We start from the raw sequence: 26,096 nt of genomic DNA, 5'->3' as shown, positions 1-26,096 counted from the left end.
ACCGCCAGCAGTACCTCATAGTAGCCCCCCCAGTCTGTTAATAATCATATGTTTGATCGGTTAGTCTGATGCTTCATAGGTTCAAAAAAACAATGTTTTAAGCGCCATCAGAGCTATCTTGCCGGCCAGCTTGAAGTCAAGAGGGCAGCGGCTTCCTTGCTTCAAGTCAAGGTAAGCACGCCCCCTAACCGTCCCCTTTCTTGTTAGATTGACAGCCTACAGTGCGGCCAGGATCGCATAAATCTCGCGCATGCGCGGTGCGCTCCTTGGTAAGGTGCGATCCAGTCTACGGCTGTCGCTGTTAGCCGGGTTCCAGTGGTGCACTGCGCATGCGCGAGACTTATGCGATCCCGGCCGCGGGGCTACTATGAGGTAATGCTGGCCGTTTTATATGCGTCTTTTAGGTGACAGGTTCCCTTTAAATGGGGTTTTATGGTTCTTTGCACATACAAAGTAAAAGTGGTTAATCGCACATAGACAGGACCATAGATGAAGGCACAGAGGTCCTACAAGTAGGCAACATAACTTTTTGTCACAACAACCTAGCAGGCGGTAAATACGGTTAAAGAGTGCAGCTCACGATCCCCGGGGGTGTGCACGACTGTAAGCCGTCGACAGTAGGAGTAGATTCGGGGTATATGAAACTTCAATACTTTTTTGGTACATAAGCTACACATTTCTGGGCCGTATTGGTCGCTTTGCCATGCAGACCCCAGTAAACATCAGAACAGGAGTAGCGGATGTTGGGAGTAGATATTCTGCCATCAGTAGATGACACAGAGTTAAGGGGCTCCCTTGATACTGATGCTAATCTGTGCTGCTGGGGGAAGGGGGGAGTGCAGGACAGAATCGGTCTCCTCCTCCTTCTGGTAGCTGTTAATATAGTCACTTCTTACTACCCCTGCAGGTCTTTTATTAATATTATTATTTTATGCACTCGTATAGCACTACTATATTTCGCAGCGCTTTACAGACATTAGCATCACTCTGTCCCCAATGGGGCTCACAATCTAAGGTCAAACACGGGGAGAACATACAAACTCCATGCAGATGTTGCCCTTGGTCAGAATCGAACCTAGGACCCCAGCGCTACCCTTTTCAGCTATAATGCTAAGCTACATTATAGACTCAGCCACTTTCCTAAAGGTCCATTCACACGTCCGCAATTCTGTTCCGCATTTGTGGACCCATTCATTTCTATGGGGCCACACTATGTGCTGTCCGGATCCGCACTTCCATTCCCGAAAAAATTAGAACCTGTCCTATTCTTGTCCGCAATTATTATGTTCTGGCAAAGTGCAGTCCGCAAAATGCGGAACGCACATTGCCGATGTCTGTGTTTTGCGGATCCGCAAAACACATACGGATTTGTGAATGGACCCTAACAAGCAGGGCAGAAAGCCATTTCTGTTAGGGTGCCTTCACACACTGCGGATTTGGTTGCAGAATTTTCCATGACTAAAAAATCTGTTTCATTCACCTGCATGGGGCTTGCAGAAATATATGTGCTTGCCGCCCCATTCAAATGAATGGAACAGATTTTTTAGTAGCGTAAAATTCAGCAACAAAATCCACAGCGTGTGAATGCATCCTTAGCTTGCTCTGCAATGAACTATGCAAAACCTGGTTGTGGAGAGAGTGGCTGACCATGCCTGACCAGCAGCACGCAGCTCAGGAGATGGACAAGCATGTTCTTATACATTTTGACCAGCAGGTGGTGCAATGCTATGTGAATATCACTGTTCTTCAATGCATTATTGCATTATTTTTTTTAAAACATGTGAATGGCAAACATTGTTTATTTTATATGATCCACACAATGAATAAATTTACAGTCATATGCTAGAAGTCTTCTGTGGATAATATATAAATAATATCTTTCCCTTACGTCCTAACCAGCAGCACAAGTGGGGGAGTTATCCCCTGTGAAACTGGTAGGACAGGTGGAATTTTTATTGATTAAAATTGCTACCAAGACAATTAAACAATTAACCTACCCCCTATAAAGGGACGCCCGCCCTTAAACCGGGGCTTTTATTTTTTTTAATCTGTCCTGTGGACAGGTTTAGGCGCTGCATGTTACCTTTTTTGATTCGTTTGCTGCTAAGTTCTTGGTCCTTGTGGCCATTTTCTTTCCTAGGTTCTGCTGGGTTGCGGCCTCTGCCGCAGTTAGATGATAGGGGTCTGTTGGCACCACTATATCCCGGCAATATCCCCCTGCATGAGCCCTCTCAGGGCGTAGCCTGAGATCGGGTGAGTGAGCCCCCAGCAACCCACGTTGGAGTGGAGGCTCTGCCTGTATTCGGCCACGGTCCCGGCTGCCGCGCTCTGCGCTTCACGCGCATGCATGCCATACCCGGAAGTGCGTCAGATGACGATTTCCGGGTCAGCAGTGCGCGTATATTTGGCTCCTATTTTAGCTGCGCTTCGGCCCCTGGTGTGCCTAATTTGTATTGTTGCCCCAGATTTACACGTATAATCGGGGAGGGGGGGGGGGGGGGGGGTCGCATTCTGTTCTTTTTATAAATAAAGTAGTGACAGTGGGTCACTTCTGGGGGGGGCTATGGTATACCCTCCCAATTTGTCTGCCGCTCCTTGCTAGGTCCCCACTTGTGCTGCTGGTTATGACGTAAGGGAAGCGTTAATTTTAACGTAAATTTGTTTTCCCTTAGTCCTAACAGCAGCACACAAATTTCCCACCCTATTTTTGTTTGTGTACTTGCTGATAATGCACTGGTTTAAGGGCGGGCGTCTCTTTATAGGGGGTGGGTTAATTGTTTAATTGTCTTGGTAGCAATTTTAATCAATACAAAATTCCACCTGTCCTACCAGTTTCACAAGGGATAACTCCCCCACTTGTACTGCTGTTAGGACTAAGGGAAAACAAATTTACGCTAAAATTAACGCATCACACTTATTATCATATCAACAGAAAAAACTCAGAATCGAGGTCCTATCAGCCTCAGCCATTATAGTGGTCCGTGCAGATTGTATTTTCAACGTAAGGCTCCTTTAAGAAGATACGTTGGTCATTACCGTGGTGGAATCCAATACAATGCTTGGCTGAAGCAAGTGTTACGTTTCCTGTGCAGCTCTCACCCTTCACTTTTTTCCACTGGGGTTTGTTTCACGTGTAAAATAATTTCTTTGTTAAATAAATAAAAAACGGTTTATGAAGATGTCTTTTTTTTTTCCTTTTATGGTTAAAATATAATATGTAATTATTAGCTGAAATCATGTCTTTAAAGGAACACTAGGTAAAATGACAGAGGTCCGAAGGATGTCCTGCATCTCTCCTGCGAGGCCTGTACTAAGTGTAAAGCCTCATTCACACATCAGTGTTTTAGTCAGCGATTTCCATTAGTGATTGTGAGCCAAAACCGGGATTGGAGACTCCACAGACATAAGGTATAAGGGAAAGATCTGCGCCTGTTCTGTGTTTAGAGCTGCACCTGGTTTTGGTTTAAAATCACTGATGGAAAACACTGACGTGTGAATGAGGCCTAACCCAAGAACACATCGTATTTGTGTTCTCAGGAATGTCCCTTTAAAGGGGTTGACCGGTTTCAAGAAGAAGTTGGGACTACTCTGGTGACTGATCTGTAATAAATAATACATTTATTATTTACCTGACAGATTGGCTGCAGTGGTGACGTCATGTCAACAAACTGTGACTGCTGCCGCCAATCACTGGCCTCAGTGGTGCACTGAACAGGCCAATGATTGGCTGTAGAATGGTCACATGTTGTCGATACAAAGTGCAAACAGAATGTTCAAAATCTTTGCTAATTATACAGATTAATGTAATGGAAGGGGATGCTCAAGGGAACAGAGCCAGTGACATAAGTTATAGGACCCCATAGTAATGATGGATCTGCAACTACAAACAGGAGGCTCCTGAATAGTTTTATGTATTTTAACTGTATTAGGCTGTTGTCCCTTTCCCCTAATTTACATAAACATGATTTATGTCTGTGTGCCGAGTCTATGGACAAGAATACAACCACATGCATCCGTCAACGGATCGGTTTGCATTATCTGTAACATAGCCAAGACAGATCCGTCATGAACTCCATTGAAAGTCAATGTGAGACAGATCTGTTTTCTATTGTGTCAAAGAAAACGGATCCGTCCCCATTGACTACATTGTGTGTCAGGACGGATCCGTTTGTATTATTATCTTTAACATAGCCAAAACGGATCCGTCTTGAACACCATTGAAAGTCAATGGAGGACGGATCCATTTTCTCTTGTGCCAGTGAAAACTGATCCATCCCCGTTGACTTGCATTGTGTGCCAGGACAGATCTGTTTGGCTCAGTTTCGTCAAGTGGACAGAAAAACTCTGCAAGCAGGGTTTTGGTGTCCACCTTCAGAGGAGAATGGAGACTGATCGGAGGCAGACTGATGCATTCTGAGCGAACATATGGAGCACCGGAGGTTGCTGATCCCTGATCTAATGTATAGGTCAGGTCCAGCAGCAACACCAGCTAAGTACATACTCTGCAGAAGCAAAAATGGTAGGAAACTGGAGATTTACAATCTGTGTAAAGGTGTCAAGTATGGGATCATACCTGATCCTTCATTAAAAAAAATAAAAAAAAATAACTGCCAATGACAAACTACCACATTATTCATAACTCGTCTTGTACACACGCTGGCTTGTAGTATAGTAGACTAGCAGTTTTCTGAAGAATTTCAGTTCTGTCCAGAAGTGAGCATATACAGTAGGCGTCAATGCTGCTTTTTGTATATATGTATCCCCCAATCAGTGGCTTCTTGCCACAATGGACTGAGTGCTCATGGGTCAAACACTAAGCCATATAGCCTATTTGGACATTTCCCCTGCCCTGGCCACATGCAGTTGACTGCCAGGGGTTACAGTAATTTTAGGCGAGAATCAGGCAGTTTTGGAGCCAAACACAGGAGTGGATCCAAAAGTAAGGAAGAGCAGCATCAAAAATGGCATTTGTGATTCCAGTTGCGTCATTACCTCTACCTAAAACTAAAAGACCCCTTTCTCTGGCACTTGCCTCCTTTTATTAGGGTTAGAGATCAGCAATCAGTGTAAATTCTCCTTGACTGCATTTTGACAATTTTTCTATTATTGAGCCATATGCACTACATATCAGGTTATGGAGGCCGAACAAAGGACACCCTTGGCAGATTCAGATCTAGAATATAAGACTTGTTCTCCATGATTCGAGTCAGGGTTCTGTAACAGGCATTTGGTACCATATCCGGCAAAGCAGAAGCAAATTTGGCACAAGCACAATATTAGGAAATATATTTGCAGAATCTGAATGGCTCTATATCTGCAGTTGTGGAGCAAGTCTGTGTGTGATTGGTTGGACAGCTAGTTCTACACATTATGCGCTATAGTTATAGACATTAATTCACACGCAGAATGCATCAGGCACCTTGAAAGGAGTTGTCCATACCCATAATTTCACCCAGGCAGCCCCCCTGACAAGAGCATCAGAGCATTTCATGCTCCAATGCCCTGCGCAGAACTCTTTTATTTACTATAACACACTGTCAGGCAGAAGCTTCCGCCCAGCAGTGTGTTCGGTGGCGTCGCCGGCTCTGTTGGGTGGGCTTTAGTGCTGCCCTAGACATTTTACAGGCTAGGGCAGCGCTAAAGCCCACCCATCAGTACTGTTGACATCACCGGGCTCACTGCTGGGTGGAAGGAGAGCCCAATACATCACTGGAACGCCACAAAAGGCCTTTGCCCTGCACGATTCAGCGCAGGGCAAAGGAGAGCATCTGAGCAGAAACTGCTCCAATGCTCTTGTCAAGGGGGCTGCCAGGGTGAAATTCTGGGTATGTCCGGGATCAGAGCTCTACAATTCCAACAGGAACAGCCAACATTTGTGATTCATTCCTTCTGTAAATCATCTTGCATTCTTTAACACCTTAATTCAGAATGCCGTACATGTACGGTGGTGGATGCATTACCAGAATGCATTCCGCCGTACATGCACGGCAGAATGATCGAGTGGGCACCAGAGCGGTGCGCGCCCGATCACTGCAGGGGTCTGGCAGTCCCTAGTAGCCGGGCCCCTGCTGTATCCGCCAGCATCGCTGTTCACAGCGATGCCGGCGGATTAACCCCTTCTATGCCATGGTCCGCACTGACCACGACATAGAAGTGGTTTGCGGCAGGTGAGTGATCGCATCGAGTCCCCGCGCTGCTGTGGCGGAGACCCGATGCATGACAAGGCAGCCAGATGCTGTGCAGAGGCTTACAATGCCCTGCACGGCATCTGGACCTGCCTTCTATGGGAGCCGATGAGCTCCAGCCTCAGGCTGGGTCTCCCAGGCAACCCGTTAGTGTATGACTCAGTGTCATACACTAACAGACAATGCATTACAATACAGATGTAATGCATTGCAGAGGGGATCAGATCCCCAAAAGTTGAAGTCCCAGAGTGGGACAGAAATAAAGTTTAAAAAAAAAAGTTCATTAGGTATCGCTGCGTCCGTAACGAACGTCTCTATAAATATATCACATGATCCACCCCATCCAATAGACACCATAAAAAATATTTGCACGTCAGCAAATAGCATTTATCGCTAAGAGAAAGTTACAAGTCACTTACTAATGTGTTGTTGTCCATATTGCCTCCTTTGCTGGCTGAATTATTTTTTCCATCACATTATACACTTCTTGTTTCCATGGTTACGACCACCCTGTAATCCATCAGTGGTGGTCGTGGTTGCACACTATAGAAAAAAGCACCAGCCTTTGAGAGTTCCCACAGTCCAGGCCTCCAAAGAGGCTGATACTTTTTCCTATAGTGTGCATGCACGGCCACCACTGATGGATTACAGGGTGGTCGTAACCATGGAAACAAGATGTGTATAATGTGATGGAAAAATGAACCCAGCCAGCAAAGGAGGCAATATGGACAATCACAATACATTAGTAAGTGTCTTGTAATAACTTTCTCTACATGATAAATGCAACTTGCTGAAGTGACAACCCCTTTAAAAGGGGTATTCCCATCTTGTAGTTTCCATTGCAAGATGGGACACCATTCCCAGGTGGCCAGACTTATGGAAATAGCCAAGCATAAGCGAGCCACTTGGGGCTGGCATTTAGTTCCATCTAAACCCTTTTAAGACAGCGAACATGTTCAACACTAATTCCTGTTACAAGCATTCAAAGCACGCGTCTGAGATAATAGCTCCCAGCCCTTAATAATATTCTAGAAAATGTGTAGTTACTGTAATTTTAGACAATTCTCAGTTCAGCACCATCTCTGCTCCCAGTTCTTAATTGGCATTGTGGCAGCTGAAGACAACGCAAGTAAGAATTTAATGTGGGCAGATGATTATTAATCTAAATCAGACTTTCATGAATGTCAAGAAAAAAAAAAATATATATATTTACAGAATGTGGAAATCGCTGAGGAATTTTCAGTAATTATTTCTTAAAAGGAACCATGTGTTTTTTTTTAAGAAAATACACAACACTCTGGACCCATTCACCTTCCATTTATTATCAACAGGGAAAGAAAATTTCAGAAGTCCCTTTTTATCTTCTCCCAATTTCATTCTTCACACTGCCCCCTCCCAAATAACATGGTGCCAATCCCCAGTTAGCCCAACTTGGCTGTCTGTAGATGTGTGAAGATGCCCGGGAAACTGACTTGCCACCCGCTGGGTCACAGCCTGCTTCTGGCACAATGATGTCAGCGTACACAATGTCTGGAATGGATTTCACAGTGGTTTCAAGGAAGAGGGGGCAAGGGCAGCGGAGGGACTGTAACAATCAGTGCAGCGGAAACATTTGGGGCACATTAAAATAAAAAAAATATAATAAAATAAAAAATAATGGACTGCAATTTTGAACGTGTACAAATGAACTGACGCTGGCATCATGAGGTTTCTTTTTCTTTTATTTCAAATCTGGTCTCACTTCATTTTTCTACCCTGTAGAAAAAAAAAAAAAGAATAAATGTTACATATCAATATCTGGTCACATTTCCTGATTGCCAGCCATAAATAGGAGAAACGTGTCACGCCCAGCAAGACATAGCCCCTCACAACAGACAACCTCATCAGAAGTCCACACCTTTCCGCTTTATGAGAAAAGTCTGAGATTCAAGAGTCCAAAGGAAACAGGTTGCCTAATTGGGAGCTCCTGGTTGTCAAGCTCACCATTTCTCCTTACATTGTAGATGGAATCTGAAACAAATCATGGCCACATATGGCTACTAGAGAGGAGCGAATTTCAAATTTAGAAATTCGTTCGTTTGGTGATAAAAGCAGAATTGCGTTATGGATTCCTTACCACGGACCATAAGGCAATTCTATGACGGAATGCATAACAGAATGCCTTTAGAGGCATTCCGTCATAATAGAAAGTCTGTGGCCTGCATAACGGAAACGGATACATTTTGCAGCCCATAGACTTTATTATAACGGAATGAATAATAGAATGCCTCTTATACATAACGCAATTCTGCTTTTACCACCAAACGAAGAGTGAACGAATTTGATAACATGAAATTAGCTCATCTCTAATGGCTACATTTACAACACAATATGCAGCCGCCTAGCAAACCAACATTCTCCAATCCACTACAACCAAACTGGAAGGAGATGACCACTGGCGACAAGTCATAACAGTTTTATTGTGGGCACCACGTCTGGCTGGATTTATGCCAGTTCTTGCTGTTTTGATTGCTGCATACATGGCGCTCAATGAGCTTCTTGTAATAACTGTTTGTCAAGCAGTAATAGCGCTTCCTGCTCCAGTCCCGGGGACCACATGAACACAGGGTGCTAAGGAGGCTGCCCCTGTAACTGGGGCAGATATGTCAATTCTAGTTACAGGAGAAATCGGGGCAAGGCAAAGGGTGCAAAAAAAAATAAAAAAAATGTATGAATAAATGAATGAATGAAAAAAAAAAAAATATATATAATTTCTTTAAACAGCCAACACAAAACTACATAACCCTATAGGAAAGAAACACAACAAAGTATTTTTAGGGCAATTTGTGCTATTAAAAAGAATGGAAAAAAAATACTTATTTAGTAACATAAAATGACTTTAAAGATTTCAAACTTGCATATTAGAAAAAATTAAAGGGTGCTCAGTCATAAAGAGGGAAGAATGATCTGTTCTTGAACTAGTTACATCTGTTTGAAGAACTTCCTATGGATTTACATGAACAGTAACAGAAAATGAATCCTGTGCTGGATGTTAGGAGGAGAGGTTAGTAGGGTTGCCTTTAGTGAAGCAGAGTCCACTCATTGCCTGTGAGATTAAAGTCGCACACAAATAAAGCGAACCTATTAAAAGGTTTCTGTCACCAGAATTAACCCTATTAAACTAGCTGACATGTCAGCTGAACCTAAGTAATCTTTTCCTACTTTTATCTATGCCCCCGTTACGCCAGAAATATTACTTATAATATGCTAATTAGCGTTGCTCCCTGCTCCTAGAGGCCCTGTTCTCCCACCTCTGGCCATGCACTGCTACATTAGTCTGCCGTGTAAATCTCGCGCCTGCGCAATCAGTATTCTGCGCAGGCGCAGTGAGTGAAGGGCGCTCGCCGGCTTCCTAGGGTTGTTTCGGGTATCAAACTTTTGATACTTTTAGCCCAGTATCTATATGATACTGGGATTTGTCTTTTATCGATACTAGGCTGCGCTATTGCACAGCCCAGTATCAGAGAATATGGATCGCGCTGCTCTCAGCAGCACAGGGAAGAAGGAAGCAGTCTCTCCCCTCCCCCCTGTTCTGCCGCTGCCACCAATGAGACGAGAGAGGGGAGGAGGGGGGGGGCTGTGGCCACTGCGCAACCAATGACAACTAACATTTAATACTGTACATTACAAATGCAGGCGGCGGCAGAAACATTGCCGACACCTTGCCGCTGATAGGGCGCTGCAATCCGCGGCAGTTAACCCCTCAGGTGCGGCACTTGAGGGGTTCATTGCCGCGGATCGCAGTGCCCTGTCAGAGGCAGGGTGCTGGCAATGTGTTTCTGGCGCCGGCTGTCCCTGTATATTAAACGTTACTTATCATTGGTGGCACAGTGCTCCCCCCCCCCCCCCCCTCCCCGTATTAAAAACATTGGGGCACAGAGCACCCTCTCCAGTATTAAAATCATTGGTGGCAGTGGCCACAGGCTCCCCTCACCTCCTCTCATTGGTGGCAGTGGCAGCTTCTGATCGGAGCCCCAGCAGTGTAATTGCGGGGCTCCGATCGGTTACCATGGCAGCCAGGACGCTGCTGAAGCCCTGGCTGCCATGGTAAGCTCCCTGCCGCTGTGTGTACTATGCCCAGGGCAGCAGGGAGAGTGTGAGGTCCTATTCACCCTAATAGAGCTCTATCAGGATGAATAGGACAAGGGATTAAAAGATCCCAAGTTCTATTCCCTAAGGGGGAAATAGTTATTAAATAAACTAAAATAAAATAAAAATTTACAATAAAACACACCAAAATATTAAGTATAAATCACCCCCTTTCCCAATTTTACATATAAAATATATAAAACAAATAAATAATTACATATCGCCACGTCCGAAAAGTCCAAACTATTAAAATATGAAAAAAATATCTCCTATGTGGTGAACGCCGTAAAAGAAAGAGAAAAACTGCACAACTCGCCTCTTTTTTTTTTTTGGGGCCCCCTTCCCCACACCCCCAAAAAAATAGGATAGGACTGTTCGATTACAATCCATAAAATGCGGAATGCACACTTTTGGGGGCTTTTTTATTTCCGCATGGTATTGAATATTGCAATAATTTTTTATGGCATAGAAATCGCATCAAAACAATCCTACGGCTTTCTCACTGCGCCAAATACTGAACTGCGCGAGATTTCCCTAGCTCACAGGGCTGGCAGTTGGAGGTGAATGCCGCCTGGCCTTGTCAATCTTGTGTAGCAGGGCGTGGCCAGAGGTGGGAGAACAGGGCCTCTAGGAGCAGGGGCAACGCCCCCCCCCTTCCTGCTCCTAAAGGCTAATTAGCATATTATAAAAGTTATATTTCTGGAGTAATGGGGGCATAGATAAAAAAAAAAGGAATAGACTAGTTAGGTTGCTAGCTAATGTCAGCTAGTTTAATAGGGTTAATTCTGACAGAGACCCTTTAAGTGCGGAAATGCATCACATGCAGCAAATGGGTAGTCAGAAATGTGTAGACACATGAAGCATGGTTGGCATGCATGCTGGACAGATGGTAACATGATTTAGTAAGGCAGCCTTACTTCATGGGAGGCCCCAGATTACCGAAGTGTTCTATACTTTGCCAACCTACTGCTTTGTTCAGCTGCAGTCCTGAGAGGAAGGAGAAAGAAGCAGTGGAAGAGAAGGTAAAAGCCTAGGAGTTATAGAGACAGCTCTGAGTACATACAAGATTACAGCAGAGAAATCAGATCATAAAAGGCACAAATTATTTGGATCGAAAATACTGCCCTACAGATATGAGAATTGGAGAATAAGTGCTAAGCGCAAGACTACAGGCACCTAAGAGCAACAGGAAAACGCTCTCACATCTTCCAGCAAATGCAGACCGTTTAATTTTGATTTGGGCAATCTGTATCCGACATTTGATCCGCCAGAGAAGAGAAGAAAAATGATTACTTTACCTCTTGACTGCTTTCTGAGCAAGCATGCGGTTTCCAGCAAGGAACGTGACGATTCCCAGTATGGCCAAGTATTTTAGAGTCTGGAACATGTCCAGCTGAGTCCAATAAACATACATCAGGCCCAGCATAGCTAGAAGATAAAAAGGACAAGGAAATGATACACCGCACAGCAGTTACCTAAAGCCTCCAGAAGAGCATGTAGAAACATACCTGCATGTCCAAGATGGAAGACCAGTGTGCTTGGAGAGAAGCTGAAGTTGGAGATGTTCACACCAATCTTTACCCACTGGGGGAAAAAAAAAAAAAGTGCGTTAAATATCGTCTGTTACATAAAGATATTAAAGGGCATCTGTCAGCAGATATGTACCTATGACACTGTCTGACCTGTTACATGTGCACTTCGCAGCTGAAGGCATCTGTGTTGGTCCCATGTTCATATGTGCCCACATTGCTGACAAAAATTATAATTTTAATATATGCAAATTCGCCTCTAGGAGCAACGGGGGCGTTGCCATTACACCTAGAGGCTCAGCTCTCTCTGCAACTGCAGGGCCCTCTGCACTTTGATTGGCAGGGCCAGGCGATGAGGTTTTCACTGCCTGGCCTTGTCAAAGTGGAGAGGGCACAGGAGTTGCAGAAGAGAGCAGAGCCTCTAGGTGTAATGGCAACGCCCCTGTTGCTCCTAGAGGCTCATTTGCATTTACTAAAACTTCTCAGCGATGTGGGCACATATGAACATGGGACAAACACAGATGCCTTCAGCTGCCAAATGCACATGTAACAGGTCAGCCAGTGTCATAGGTACAAATCTGCTGACAGATGCTCTTTAACATTAATGAACTTCAAGTGGTAAATCTAGCATGCGAACACAAAAAAAAAAAAAAAAAAAAAAAAAAATTGTTTATGGTGTATGGAAGTAAAGTGCTCAGATGTGGTGGAAATAAAAAATAAAAAAATAAAGTAACTTACCAGGATAAAGAGCAGGAGCAGTGGTGCCAGGACCAGGGCAGTGAAAGTATTTGAAACAACAGTAGGTGGCCTCTTCTCAGGCTCCCGGAATAAGTGCTGCACATACAGACATTAGATAAGTCACTCTACACATACTAGCACTGGAAGAGGATTTATTAAACTGTATAGCAGATAGAGGACACTAGAACACATTCTTCTTTGTGGACTACAGCCATTTTGCTTTGGTAATGCTACCCTGTGAACACCCATTCACTCCAAGTAGCTGAGAAGTGCAGATGTGAAAATATGGCTTCTTCCTTGTAAATCAGCGCTACATGCATCTGGTATGACCGTTCAGCTCCACTAAGGTGAACTGGGCTACACAGGTTTAGCGTTGTTTTGCGGGGAAAAAACAGCCATGCTTTTCGAGATCAGGATAGGTTATAATGACTTTTCTTGTTTTCTAATATTCAGTGTCAGTTTCTCCACAATAACTAAATCATGGTGACCCATTTATTTTGCATGATATGTGCAGAAAAAGTAATAGATGCATACATGTTCTTCAATGACCTACCCCCATTTGACCACAACTCACAACATGACATGGATCCTCGTACCTGAATGTCTTGTTTGGGGGTGAACAAGGTCTTGCTCTGGACAGGGGTTGGGGTGTCCTCTTCAGGAAATTTGATGATCACATCAGCCTAAACCAAAAAGTAAGATTAATTCCATTTCAGACAAGAGCTCTGGTATTTCCCCAGTCTGACATGTAACTATGCCTATTGCATACCATGTTCCACAGGATGGGATTCTCCAGAGTAGCATCTCCTACAATCAAGTACAGCGTGTAAGTCCCAGACGCAGAGTCAAACTCAGACTTCCTTTCAGATGGATCAAGCTCAAATCTGTATGTGCCCTTGGTGTCTGGCTCGGCGACAAACACTACTTCTTGGCCAGTCTTCTGGTTATGCAGGCGAACAAATGTCTGGGGAACAAGCAGAAACATAACTAAGCATATGCCAAGGTTACTTGTAGGGTTGTCCGGTTACAGAATGTAAGTGCTTTGTCAACCAATGACCTGGATTTATAGCACTGATCTGTTAGAGCGGACACGGCAGCTATCCTGAAATATCAGTTTTCAGAAAATACTTGTATTCCCCAATTCTTCCTTAACTCTGCGTTATGACTTTCCTGTATTACTCCTCCTAACAATGTATGAATGAGCTGAATCAATTTGATAGTTTGCCTACAAAATAATGAAAGTATTGACACAGCCAACAGGTCCTCTTTAACAAAGGGCATTGATCTATAAGCGTTAGGCCTGCACAATATATCACCAAAGAGATCGCAAACGCAATTAATCGCCATACCGCAATCGGCCGACCCAAAAATGCTGCAATTATATTACCATATTTTTCTCTTTATAAGACAAACTTTTCCCCCCCCAAAAGTGGGGGGAAAATGGCAGTGCGCCTTATAAAGCGACAATTGACTTTTTACGTGGTTGACACGGATGTATCGCCGGCTGCTATGCTGCACAGCGCGGCCGGCGATACATCAGTTACAGTATGGGGAGGGAGGAGGGGCTGGAGGCAAGTCGTTATTTTAATGAACAAATGTTCTTTTATTTATTCTATTTTATTTATCTGTTCTGTGCAGTGCTATTAAGAAAATGGCAAGTTTTGTATTTTGTACTTTTGCAGAAATGCAAATGTTATTTAATTCAGTAAAAGATGTTTTATTTTGAAAAACACTGTGCATTTCAGTTCTCGAGTTAAGCATAACTACATTTCAGCATCATCAGTAATTTGTGTGTGCTTTTGCCTTGAAAATCCAAGCAAATAGACCTCTAGCACAATTCCCTTAAAATATCGCATCGCATACCGTTATCGCAATTTTTAGGGCCCTAATCGCAATCGCACAAAATTCCCATATCGTGCAGCCCTAATAAGCGCCACTTAAAAGGGTTGTCCCACCACATGTCAAATTCATCTTATAGATCATAAAAATGAAGCCATTACGTAACATGGCACCACCTGGTGGTCAAAACATATAGCAGTGTGTACTGGTCACACATGCTCAGTCACTCCCCAACCTGATCACGGCACAGTAATCTTCCACTCACTGCAGATCAGCCAACAGAAATAGCTTTCTGCAGGGATGAAATAGATTTGCTCCTCTGCAGAGAACACAGCATAAGGCTACTCTGCAATTGAACAGAGGATCACTATGTAATGACCTGGCTGTGAGGAGAGTGCGTGAGCATGTCCACCGGCAACACACAGCTCTGTAGGTGGACATGAACATTGCTATACACTGACCACCAGGTGGCGTCATGTGATAACTCTTCATTGATTTTTTTGATTTTTTTTATTAAGAGCATGAAAATGGCAAAAATGTTTCAGTTCTTAGGATCTATCAGATGAATACATATAATGGTGGACAAACTCTCTTAAATGAACATCATTTAATTTTTTTAGGAATTGTTAGCGTAGGTTTACACAACAGATTTGGAAAACCAAGTGTGGAATTCACACTATTTTTCTTTCCATTTTTTTAATGCAATTTTTTTCCACCAATGGGTGCTTACGTCAATACCAACAATGGGTGTTTACGATCCGCACCAAAAACCACATGGTCATGTATGGAGCTGTTTTTTTTATGCGCCCCATTCATTTCAATGGAAGATTCTGCACGGATTCCACCCCAAGATAGGGCGTGCTGCTGCTTTTTCCCACATGGAGTGCTGTTTCCCATTGAAATGAATGGGAGGCAGTTAGATTTTTTTTTTTTTTTGGAGCTGACTAGGGTGGAAATGCTCTAAAATCAGCACCAAAATACTCTGTGTAAACTGACCCTATGTGTATCAATGACCCTGTATCTCTTGTTCAAAAGGGAAACTACATTTTGGATACAAGCCTTTTGATCTGAAATAACATTACGACTTCTGCCTCCAGCAAAGTCAAGATGTGTAATGAAATATTGAAGGGGGTATTCGGGATCTGGTTTTCTCCACAAGCGGCACCACACTGGCCAATAAGCTGTGTCTGACATTGCAATTCAGCTCCCTTCTCTTGAATAGGGGATGAGGAGCAATACTACACAATGCCCATGCATAGTCGTGGTGTCGTTTCTGGAGAATTCTGGACATTAACCAATAATGCTAGAAGAAGGTATGCCTTCAATTTATTAGTAAAAAGATGCAGATGGCAACGCAAGACAAACCAATTGTGCGGAATTTCTAGAAAACTGACCTGATGAGGTGTCAGGCTGGCTCCTGTGTTCACATCGGTAAGCTGGAAAGACAGGGCAAAATTTTGGTGGCTGTCAGAGGTGAATGGTCCTTTGGCTTTAGAAGGGAATGCCACCCTAGAGGAAGGAAAGAAGTCTGTTTAGCCATTTCCAGTTTCTCCCACATTAAGAGCAGAGACAATTGGTGCCATAATTACCTGGCAGTTTTGGGAGAGATACTCTGGTCTTTATCCACAATGGAGAGATCTACATTGCTGATTCCAACTTCTGTGGACACCTTCACCTTAATCTGTAAATGAAACAGCCAGCAATCCAATTTACTTTCCTATATTACTGTTCATACGTAGAAAAATGTTATTCTCTGAAACAGTTTTCATGGTGAAATATGATGAGACGAGTAAGGGCCAATCACAATCCTTATTAACCATTTCCTCTCATCAGAGCCATAGAGAAAAGAGCCGAGGCACCCTCTCGGATGAATGAGGGCACAATGTCCTGCAGCCTTACACAATTTTATTCAAGAGTCTCTTGCTTATCTCAAGGGGTTCTGAAACCGGGCAAAGTAAAGATTCAGAGCCATCATTTCCTGCTCACGCCTTTCATATGAAGACATGCTAAGTGGATAATTAAGGTAATTAGACCCGAGCATTAGGAATGAAGGGGCCATGGAAAAGCTCTACATCACATTATGCAGCACATTCGCTAGACGAGTTGACACTATTCATTATAGGTCTCTCTGTGTCAGACGAGAGATTTTAGGTCATACACACCTCCACCTGGTTTGCCAGGAAACGGCTGTCACCCTCCACACTCACTGAGAAGTCATAGTAGCCGCTTGCAGGCTTGGACTCCATAAAATTCAGTTCAAAGGCGTCCCTGAAGGAAGAACAGAAGTTACAGCATGAATTATGTTGTCAGGACGTGAATATATTTAGCATTTGACGTTTCTGACCTGTGCACAGCAGCTGAATTAAACATTTCCTTTATGGGAACATAACATAAAATAACCTATACCTGGCTATTACTGTAGATTCATGTCTTGCCCCCAATAACCAATAGGACAGATTGGAGAATGCTGCAAATATGGAACACCCCCAGTTATAAAAACATACCCTCCTGTCAGTACAGTAATCGCTAGGCCCCTTTACAGGGGCCAGTGATTGGGGACATTATCTGCAAGGTGTTCCTAGAAATGCTCATTCCTGATTCCCAGCCACCCAATTTACGAGCAAATGCTTGTTCATCGGTCACCTAAATCATTGCTTCTGTGCAGCAGATCTAAACAGCAATCTGCTACACTAAAGCAATTATTCTCTATGGGGACACATCAGGGATCACTCGTCCCCACACAGAGGAGATGACTGCTGCAATAATCACTTGCTATGTTGGCCCCTGTAAAGTGGCCTTAAATAATGTCTGACTACCCCTTTATGACAATCTTACTGCACATCCTGTAAATAGCTACAATGGGAAAGAAAATTGATAATAAACGTTGCAACTTTCTGAAGTTGCGTCTAAGATAATGAATTACTTACCCGGATGGAGTAAACGCAGCGTTCTCCAGAACTGTGGCCTTGGTGCTACTGGACTTGGCTTGAGTCAGTTTCACTTTGGCATCTGACAGTTGCTGGGAGAGAACGTTGGTAACCAGAAGCTGTGCAAAAGGAAAAAAAGAAAACTATTATAACAGTCTACAGAATAGATTCTGAAATGTCTTTACACTCAGTGTTTTATTACTTCAAAGCATCTCAACTAGAATGTGAAGAACTTTGTTAATAGTATTCCTACTGCAATAATGCAATCCTATCTGACTCCATAGTGTAGTGTAAGGAGTCCCTTCATCTGCGGGATCAGATTACGAAAAGTCTGCTTGCAGGATCCACTGTGACACAGATCTGTATGGGAGCTGTATGCACACAGTGGAACATCAGGATAATTTCACACAAGCGAGTTTTCCATGCGTGTAGCGAACTGATAGCATCCAGACCAAATCCCTGTCCCATTCATCTCAATGGGTCGGGCATGTTTTTCATGCATCATCTTTGCATTCAGGAAAAATCGCAACATGTTCTATATTGTGCATTTTTCACGCTGCCCTGGCCCCACAGAAATTAATCGGGCTAGCGTTAAAAATTGAATGGTTGCTGGATATGTTGAAGGTTATTCTTCAAGCATGAAAAACGCATCAAAAACGGACTACATCTACGTGGAAAGAAACTGAAACACTGAACGCAATCACAGACAAAACTGACTGAACTTGCCTGCAAAACCATTAACAGATCCTGACAACCCATAACGCTTGTGTGAGAGAAGACTTGGGGTACAGCCCTACAGAGAGGTTGGCAGCATGCAGCCAAACTATGCCCACCCACAGCAACCAATGGTCGCAGGAGCTTGCAGCAAACTCGTGTGACCACTGCTTGCCGCAGGTGGGCATAGCTACTTGTGGACAGCTGTCCTGATGGCTACATAGAAATCTGTTTCATTCATTTTAGGCTCCATGCACACGACCGTATTTACGTCAATGGAGCTGCAAAAGATGTGCTGTCCGCATCCGTTTCTCCGTTCTATGGTCTGCAAAAAAATATAACCTGTCCTATTCTTGTCCGTTCTTATATATTAATGGCTGTCCGTGTCGTTCCACAAATTGCAGAATGCACACAGATGCCATCCGTGTATTGCGGATCCGCAATTTGCAGACCGCAAAACACACAATGGTCGTGTGCATGTAGCCTTAGATTGTGACATGCGTTCGAACAATAAAGGGGCTGTTATGGTGGCCATAGCTTTCAAGTTCTATAATGGGTTCCATGGACTTTTGAGGAGTTTCAGGCTTTTCTATTATTTTTTTAACCAGGTAAACAATGCAATTCTGTCCATCAGGGCAATAGAAACCTGAGGAAACCATAATACCAGGGTGAATAAAGACAGGCATATTGTAATGAATCATCCATAATGACTATTAGTAAATCAAAGGCCGCAAACCACTTTTAAAGAAAGCAATCTATAGCATCACAAACTCCGTCATGTCAGACAAATCTGTCCAGCAATAATAATACGCACTCTCAGGAGGGGCTGTTTGTGAGACACTGCCGCAGGTCCATCAGGCACAACGATGAGTGGAAGGTGGTAGCGATTGTGGGACAAGGCAGAAGCTGCAAAGGCCACGCTGAAGGCTTCTGAGAGGGAATCAAAGCTCTTCCTGCTGAAGATGGCATTTACCAGCTGGACAATCTGGTCCTGAGAAACAGAAAAAGTCACTGCTAAGAAGCCTGGACCAGACAAATAATAAAAAGGATGATCTCTTACAACTTTTCTTACCTCTTTCAAGGCAGGCTCCACACCAACGTGATCCGACAAACTGTATGTAGCAGCCACAAAAAGAGCAGTAGCTTCTAGACCTTCCTCGAACTGCAGGTACTGACCACCCAGGTCATCCAGTCGGGCCACCAGGTCCTATAGGTGGAATTCCCCACAATTTACTACTGAATGATTCAAAACGTATTATATGTTCAGGAAAATAAAGCCTATTCACCGCATAATAGGGAGCTAAGCAGTGGTCTAATGAGAGGTCCATAGCGCCCTGATGTGTAGATCAATGGCACGGCTTGTGTGCGTAATGTGGACTGCCAGCCTTTGGTCATCCACATTACACTTCAGAATGATCAGATCAGCCAGCGTATGTCAAGCTACGGCCTATAGCACTTTATATCACTAGCCTACAGAAAACAATGGCAAACTTCACGGATGATTTTATACTTTTTTTTTGTATAAGGAAATAAAACATGGAGTGACTGCACCTTAAGAATCTGCATGGGCAATGCAAGTCTGAGGCAAAATAAGAAAGCCCAATAAAATGTTAATATTAGAAACGGAAGATAAAGGAATTCACTAGAAATGTATAAAAGGTTCTATTTTCCCCCAGCCAAACTTGACAAAATAAGAATGTAGTGCTGACCACATTCCTCTGTGAAGTGAATGCCATTACCTCGATTTCCTCCACAATCCCTCGCAGGTCAGCTTGCTGGGACAGCATGGATGCGGTCAAGAGAGCCTCAATAGTTCTGCAGAGAAAGACAGAGAAGTGAGGAACACTGGGCTAACGGGGGTTTCTAAAATCTATTGTGTCTCATTCTTGACTCAGCTGCAGGAGACGTGGAAGGGACATCTGCACGGGTTAAGACATGAACACAGAAATAAGCAGAGCCCACCATCTTCACCCTGACAGACAAGGGGCCCCCTTCCTCTTAGGTAAGTCATACGCAGCTCTCAGGGACTCTTGTACCTTCAGGCTACACAACCGATGACTAGAGTCAAGGATTCCCGGCACAGTCAAGGAAAGCAGGGCGGCACACCTCTGCGTAGGTACAATATGGCCACAAAGTGGGGTCAGCAAAAAAAAAGCTGGGGTGTCACCTGCAGCGCTACACAAGGTTATAACTAGGGTTGGAGCTGAAGGTGTGAACAGAACAAGGGATCGGGTAGGACATAAACCAGTACGCTTTCATAATTAGAGCTTCTGACTGGAGGCTAGCCATTACTGTGGCTTCCAAAGTTTAGCCAGCTACCCCTATACCATGCTGTCCTACTGTGGGGACAGTCTGCAGTGAACACTACCGCCCCCATCACTAAATCTAGGCAATCTCAGCCTGTGTGCCTAGACTTAAGGGGCCTTTACACTGCCGGGACATCAGGCAGATGGCTAACAAGCGTTTGCATGAACGCGCGATAGCGATGATCTGCCAGTGTAAATAAGGAATGCTTGTTCCTTGGGTAACTGGATCTTTCATGTGGTCACCGAAATCATCTTTTGCTGACAGCAGATCATGCGGTCTAAACATAACTGCTGCCGGCAAACAATAATTCTGTATGGTGATGGCATTTGAGATCACTCCACCTCATACTGTGGAGGAGATCTCTGCATGTAAACGTGGTCTCCTTCACTGACAAGCAGGCACAAGCTTGCACACTTCCTTCCCGAGAATCGTCTGCTCAGGTGAGCAGTGTAAAGGGGTATATTGTCTTGACAGGATATCATGCATATGCATGTGCATGTGTGGTCGCTGGGGAAGAGGGAAATAACCCGATACCAGATATCTCTGGTAGCAGCTTAACACCCATGTGAACATACGATTGGGCATGTTAAAATCTAAAAGCCCCTCAATTAACCAAATGATTGTTGGGGACAATCGCCTGCTCGTTAGTGGAGGAAACCACATTTACATACAGCAATCTCCTCCACAGTAGGGGAGGAGTGATCTCTTATGCCATCACTTTTCCCCATACAGAATCATTTTTTGACAGCAGCAGAGGCTGTTTGGACGCCCCGATCTGATGCCGGCAAAAGATAATTTAGGTGACCGCATGCAAGAGCCAATTACGCAATGAATGAGCGTTCATTAGGTAATCGGCAGCACCTTTACACCGGCAGACTATTAATAATGCACGTAGGCAATGATCTGCCTGATGCTCCTGTAGTGTAAAGGCCCATAATATGCAGAATCCGTCATTCCCCAGAGATCTGCCGCTGGTGGGGAAAGAGTCGGAGCACTCCCATATACAGATGTCATCTACAATGTGTATGGGGACCTTTAACATGCACTCTGTTGTATAGGACTGATTTAGAAGCCCATAAAGCAGTAAAGATACAGAGACGGGTGTGGGATAGACGCGGCAATTACTCTTCCTTCCTCCGCTACAAATGCATTTTTATGTATATTAGACTCCAACATTACAAAACATCTATTTACTAGAAGTAGGCAGCTCATAATATGGGAAGGATCCCACCCAAAAGGTAACTCTTCCCGCTCTATGACAGCCTCATTTCCATGACAAATGTACTGGGCCTCCCATGGGTAGTGCAGGGGCAGAAGAGATCAGAAGCATTAGCTTACAAAGGAAGAGAATGACAGACATATTCTGATCCACGGACTAAAAAGAAACCGCTCTGGCGGTGACAGTACTCTGCTGTCACCGGGGACTTTATCATGAGGTGCATTTAAAACTCTTGTAAATTGCTTTTTTCCCTCTTGTTCAGAATTAAGCACGTTGTTAGCACTGCCATTTATATGGAGATTAGCAGTTTACATTATACTCCTGAATCACGCTTTAATTCCGAGTGACTCAATTCTCTCACAGCTTTAATGATGTGTTCTCCGGGGATAAGGCTAGGACCATGTAGTCCACCGATGGAACCAACTGCTCAGGACTGACGAGGAGGAGTCTGACATTGGCTTTGTCCGCCCGTGTGTGTACGCTCTTCTAACCAGGACTTCTATCAGAAACAAGCTGTGATATGGCACTTACTGGGACTCTGCAGTAAAGAGAAGAAACCCCCCCGAACTACGCGGTTCAATAGAACAAAGCGGAGCCTCATTAACCAGCGTAAGCCCTTAGGGTCCATTCAGATGTCCTGAAGTGTTTTGTGGACTTCACATGGCCGACCCTATGATAGAAATGTCTATTCTTGTCAGCATCAGCAGACATGCATCTTTTTTGCGGGGCCGCAGAACGGTACTACAGATGCAGATAGCACACGGTGTGCTGTCCACATCTTTTGCAGCCAGGGGTGTGGACATAATTTTTTTTTTTAAACTTGTCAAAGGACTAAAGCGGGGGCTCGATCTACTTGTCATGATACAAAAAATTATTTTAAATCAAAACCATATTTCAGTACACCGCCACGCTTCCTTATGCAGGGAGGTGGCTGGCTTGCGTTCCAGTCTTTGTGGTGTGAAATGACTAAGTTTAGTCCCTGTTCACACCAGAAGATTCTGTCCAGAATGCACTACATCGCGGCCAGCTCACTATGTTGTGAGGCAGAAGGGGGTGTGACGATCCATTGAAGTCAATGGCACCGTAGCCAATCAGATGCACAGGATCGCAAGGCACAATTATGCCTGAGGTCCGGTCACAATGCTGCTTGCAGCAGTTTGTTTGGACTGGACCGCAGGCATAATGTGCCTTGCGATCCTGTGCAGCCGCTGGGCATGGTTATGGTGCCAATCACTTCAAACAGACCACTACGCCCCCTCCTGCCCCACAATATAGTTAGCCGGCCGCAATGCGGTGCAGTGCAGTGCATTCTGGACAGAATCCGGCCCGAGCGCACTGCCTGGTGTGAACGAGGCCTTAATCTGACCACAACAATTAGTTTAGTGCACACTCTTGGTCTTAGCACATTACTACCCGTACCTATAGGTGGTTTAGGCAAATTAGCTGCTGATGTGGCATGGAAAGGACCCCCCCCCCCCCCTCACCTTCCCAGTTGGACAACACCTGCAGAAAGGGTTTCCACTGAGGGATGCTTGCAGAGTGGAGAGTTCGATCAATGCCCCTGGCTCTGTCACTGCTCCTCCACCTGAGCCTGGAGACGTGACAGAACCTTTCATTGCTCCACCCCTCCAGCTCTGTCATTTCTTCTTTCCCACACGGTCACTACACCCCCCCCCCCCCCCCCCCCGCTCTATCACCGCGGCTGCGTCACTGCTCGTCCACTGCCGCTCCACGCCCCCAGCTCGTCACCGGTCCACTGCTCCGGTAAACAACGCCATATCAGCCCTGCTACTTGCCTGCAGCAGTGCTAAGCTACTGAACGAACTACCTGCCCGGCGCCCGGAACTGCATGTCTTATTGCTGAGAAAAATTATGTTTAAATATAGAGCATATAGAGCAGAGCCTCTAGGTGTAATGGTAACGCCCCCATTGCTCCTAGAGGCTAATTTGCATACATCAAAACATCATGTGGCCACTAGGCTTTTTCTTCCTTTATACACATGGCGGCAGGGGCACATTTTCCAACTACACAGCCTGACTGCTTCCACCAGACTGGAGGATCGGGACAACTATCAAGTATTCACCGCTACACATCAGCATCACAGACTCTCCTCTAGAAGCACTACTTATAACTTAGAGGACAGCAGATGTGGTAGAACCCCGCTTCTAGTCATTGGTTCTTAGGTGCAGTCAGAGTAAGTGCAGGAATTCTTCTTTCATGTATATACTAGCTGAAGGACCCGACTTTGCTCGGGTATATTTAATCTATTTCATTTACTGTCTGTGTGTGTGTGTGTGTCGTTAAAGGATAGACAGTATCCACTATAACAGTGACATCTACAGCACCCTGCCCCCTTAACAGTGACCTCCACAGTGCCCCCTCTCCTTAAAATGGGACCTCCACAGCAGCCAACCCCCTTAACTTTGAGCTTTACAGCAACCAGCCCCTTTAACAGCGAGTTCCAAAGCACCCCACCCCCTTGACAGTTACCTCCTCAGGGGCCCGGCCTCTTAAGGGTCCATTCACACGTCCGTTGTTTGTTTCCTGAGCTGTTCCGTTTTCTGCTGAACAGATCTGGACCAGATCTGGACCCATTCATTTTCAATGGGTCCTGAAAAAAAACGGACAGCACAATGTCAGATTTTTTTTCAGGACCCATTAAAAATGAATGGGTCCAGATCTGGTCCAGATCTGTTCAGCAAAAAACGGAACAGATCAGGAAAGAAACAACGGACGTGTGAATAGACCCTAAGGGTCCATTCACACGTCCTGTTTTTTTTCATCCTGAAAAACGGTCCGTTTTTTGCGGATCCGTTGTTCCTGAAAATGTTTCCGTATGTCATCCGTTTTTTGCGGATCCGCAAAAAACGGAAACATGTATACATTTCAATAATCAAATAAAGTTGTTTGGATTTCTTTGGAAAAAAAAAAAAAAAAAAAATAAAAAATTTGTTATGTGTTTCCAGGAACGGAATCCGCAAAAAACGGATGACATACGGAATGACATCCGAATGTCATCCGTTTTTTGCGGATCCATTGACTTTGTATTGTACCAGGATCCGATTTTTCAGGACAAGAATAGGACATGTTTTATATTTAAACGGACATGCGGAACGGAACAACGGAAACGGACAGCACACATTGTGCTGTCCGATTTTTTCCAGGACCCATTGAAAATGAATGGGTCCAGATCTGGTCCTGATCTGTTCCTGAAAAAACGGAACAGATCAGGAAAGAAAAAACGGACGTGTGAATGGACCCTAACAGTGACCTCTACAGCACCCGCCTCTTAACATTGACCATAGGTTACAGTTCCCTTAACAGCGACTGCCACAGTACTCCGCTGCCTTAACAGTGACCTCACAGTACCCTGCTGCCCCTTTAATAGTGGCCTCCACAGTCCCCTACTCCCTTAACGGTGAGCTCCACAGCGCCCTCCCCTTAATTTTTTGGAATCAGATCATTTTTATTAGACTTTTTTTGAAAATCACAAAAAAAAAACAAAAAAAAAAAAAACAAAGAAGGAAAATAGTCTGCACAGTATACATGCAACAGTTGATGACAATAATACCATGGCATTACAAGATCGGGCAAAAAGTTACTGTCATGGGTACCCCACGTATCATCTAACATAATATTAGAAATAACATAAGATCAAGTAATCTAGTTACACAGTATACCTGGTACAGAAGCACATTTCCCATCCATTTTAATTTATAAACATACAAACATCCCTCCCTATCCAACTAAAGCCCAATTCCCCCCTCCCCCCCCTACCCGAGCGATGGAACGGATCCGAACTACAAAATCTGTTATCTTATTAATATAACAAAAGCATAGCCATTGGTGTACTTCTATCTGTTTAGCAGTCCCCTTCACATCCATCCCACGTAGTACTAAACACCTTCATACAGCATACATCCAGAACTAAATAGGATAAAGGAGAAAGAAAGCACACATACACAAGAACTGTGCCTCTACCCACCCACTAGTCCATCTAAGAAGAGAGGCTAATCCGGACACTGTATCCTAAATTTCTCCCTGATATCCCATATTTTGTTAAACTTCATTACACATTGTCTTTTCATACACACCTTTCTCGAAGCGTATTATATCTGACATTCTATTGAGGAATTCTCCCCTAGTCTGAGATTGGGGTCTAAGCCAAAATCTGGCTATTAGTTTCCTAGCTTGAAATAGCAGACGCTGTACTCCCAGACGGTGATGACGATTTCTGATGTCTAATATCCCGACCACACATGCTCTCGGTCCAGGCGGAACTGGGATATTAAATGCGTCTTTTATTAAGGCCAGAACCGCGGACCAAAAGTTCCTGAGCTCCGCACAATCCCAGAACATGTGTAACAAGGATGCAGGGCCCATGCCACATCTAGGACAATCCGCATCTTCCCGAACACCTACCCGGCATAGAAACTCTGGAGTCCTATACACTCGGTGTATTAAATACAGCTGGGACATACGCTGCCCCTCACAAACTGACAGTTGCGG

The 26,096-nt window shown here is 44.4% G+C and overlaps 1 protein-coding gene across 3 annotated transcripts in view; it reads right to left on the bottom strand.

The window, feature by feature from the left end:
- Positions 1-7,903: 7,903 nt before the first annotated feature.
- RPN2 (ribophorin II) overlaps positions 7,904-26,096 on the bottom strand; it is a 29,344-nt gene continuing 11,151 nt past the window's right edge. For 2 of the 3 annotated variants that reach the window (XM_044296916.1, XM_044296914.1), the window contains exons 5-18: positions 19,800-19,875; positions 19,133-19,267; positions 18,875-19,051; positions 17,347-17,465; positions 16,582-16,687; positions 16,009-16,100; positions 15,814-15,928; positions 13,350-13,544; positions 13,177-13,263; positions 12,581-12,676; positions 11,822-11,897; positions 11,612-11,741; positions 11,231-11,300; positions 7,904-7,940 (exon numbers count right to left, since the gene is read on the bottom strand). In XM_044296916.1, the coding sequence (XP_044152851.1) occupies positions 11,249-11,300; positions 11,612-11,741; positions 11,822-11,897; positions 12,581-12,676; positions 13,177-13,263; positions 13,350-13,544; positions 15,814-15,928; positions 16,009-16,100; positions 16,582-16,687; positions 17,347-17,465; positions 18,875-19,051; positions 19,133-19,267; positions 19,800-19,875 (1,456 nt within the window). In that variant the 3' untranslated portion in view covers positions 7,904-7,940; positions 11,231-11,248. The remainder of the gene's footprint in view (positions 7,941-11,230; positions 11,301-11,611; positions 11,742-11,821; positions 11,898-12,580; positions 12,677-13,176; positions 13,264-13,349; positions 13,545-15,813; positions 15,929-16,008; positions 16,101-16,581; positions 16,688-17,346; positions 17,466-18,874; positions 19,052-19,132; positions 19,268-19,799; positions 19,876-26,096) is intronic. The other variant, XM_044296915.1, reaches the window with a different exon arrangement.

This window comes from Bufo gargarizans, chromosome 6 (genome assembly GCF_014858855.1).
Source record: "Bufo gargarizans isolate SCDJY-AF-19 chromosome 6, ASM1485885v1, whole genome shotgun sequence".
Lineage (NCBI taxonomy): Eukaryota > Metazoa > Chordata > Amphibia > Anura > Bufonidae > Bufo > Bufo gargarizans.
The sequence above is the reverse complement of the archived record's forward strand: the minus strand, read 5'-3'. Positions and strand labels throughout refer to the sequence as shown.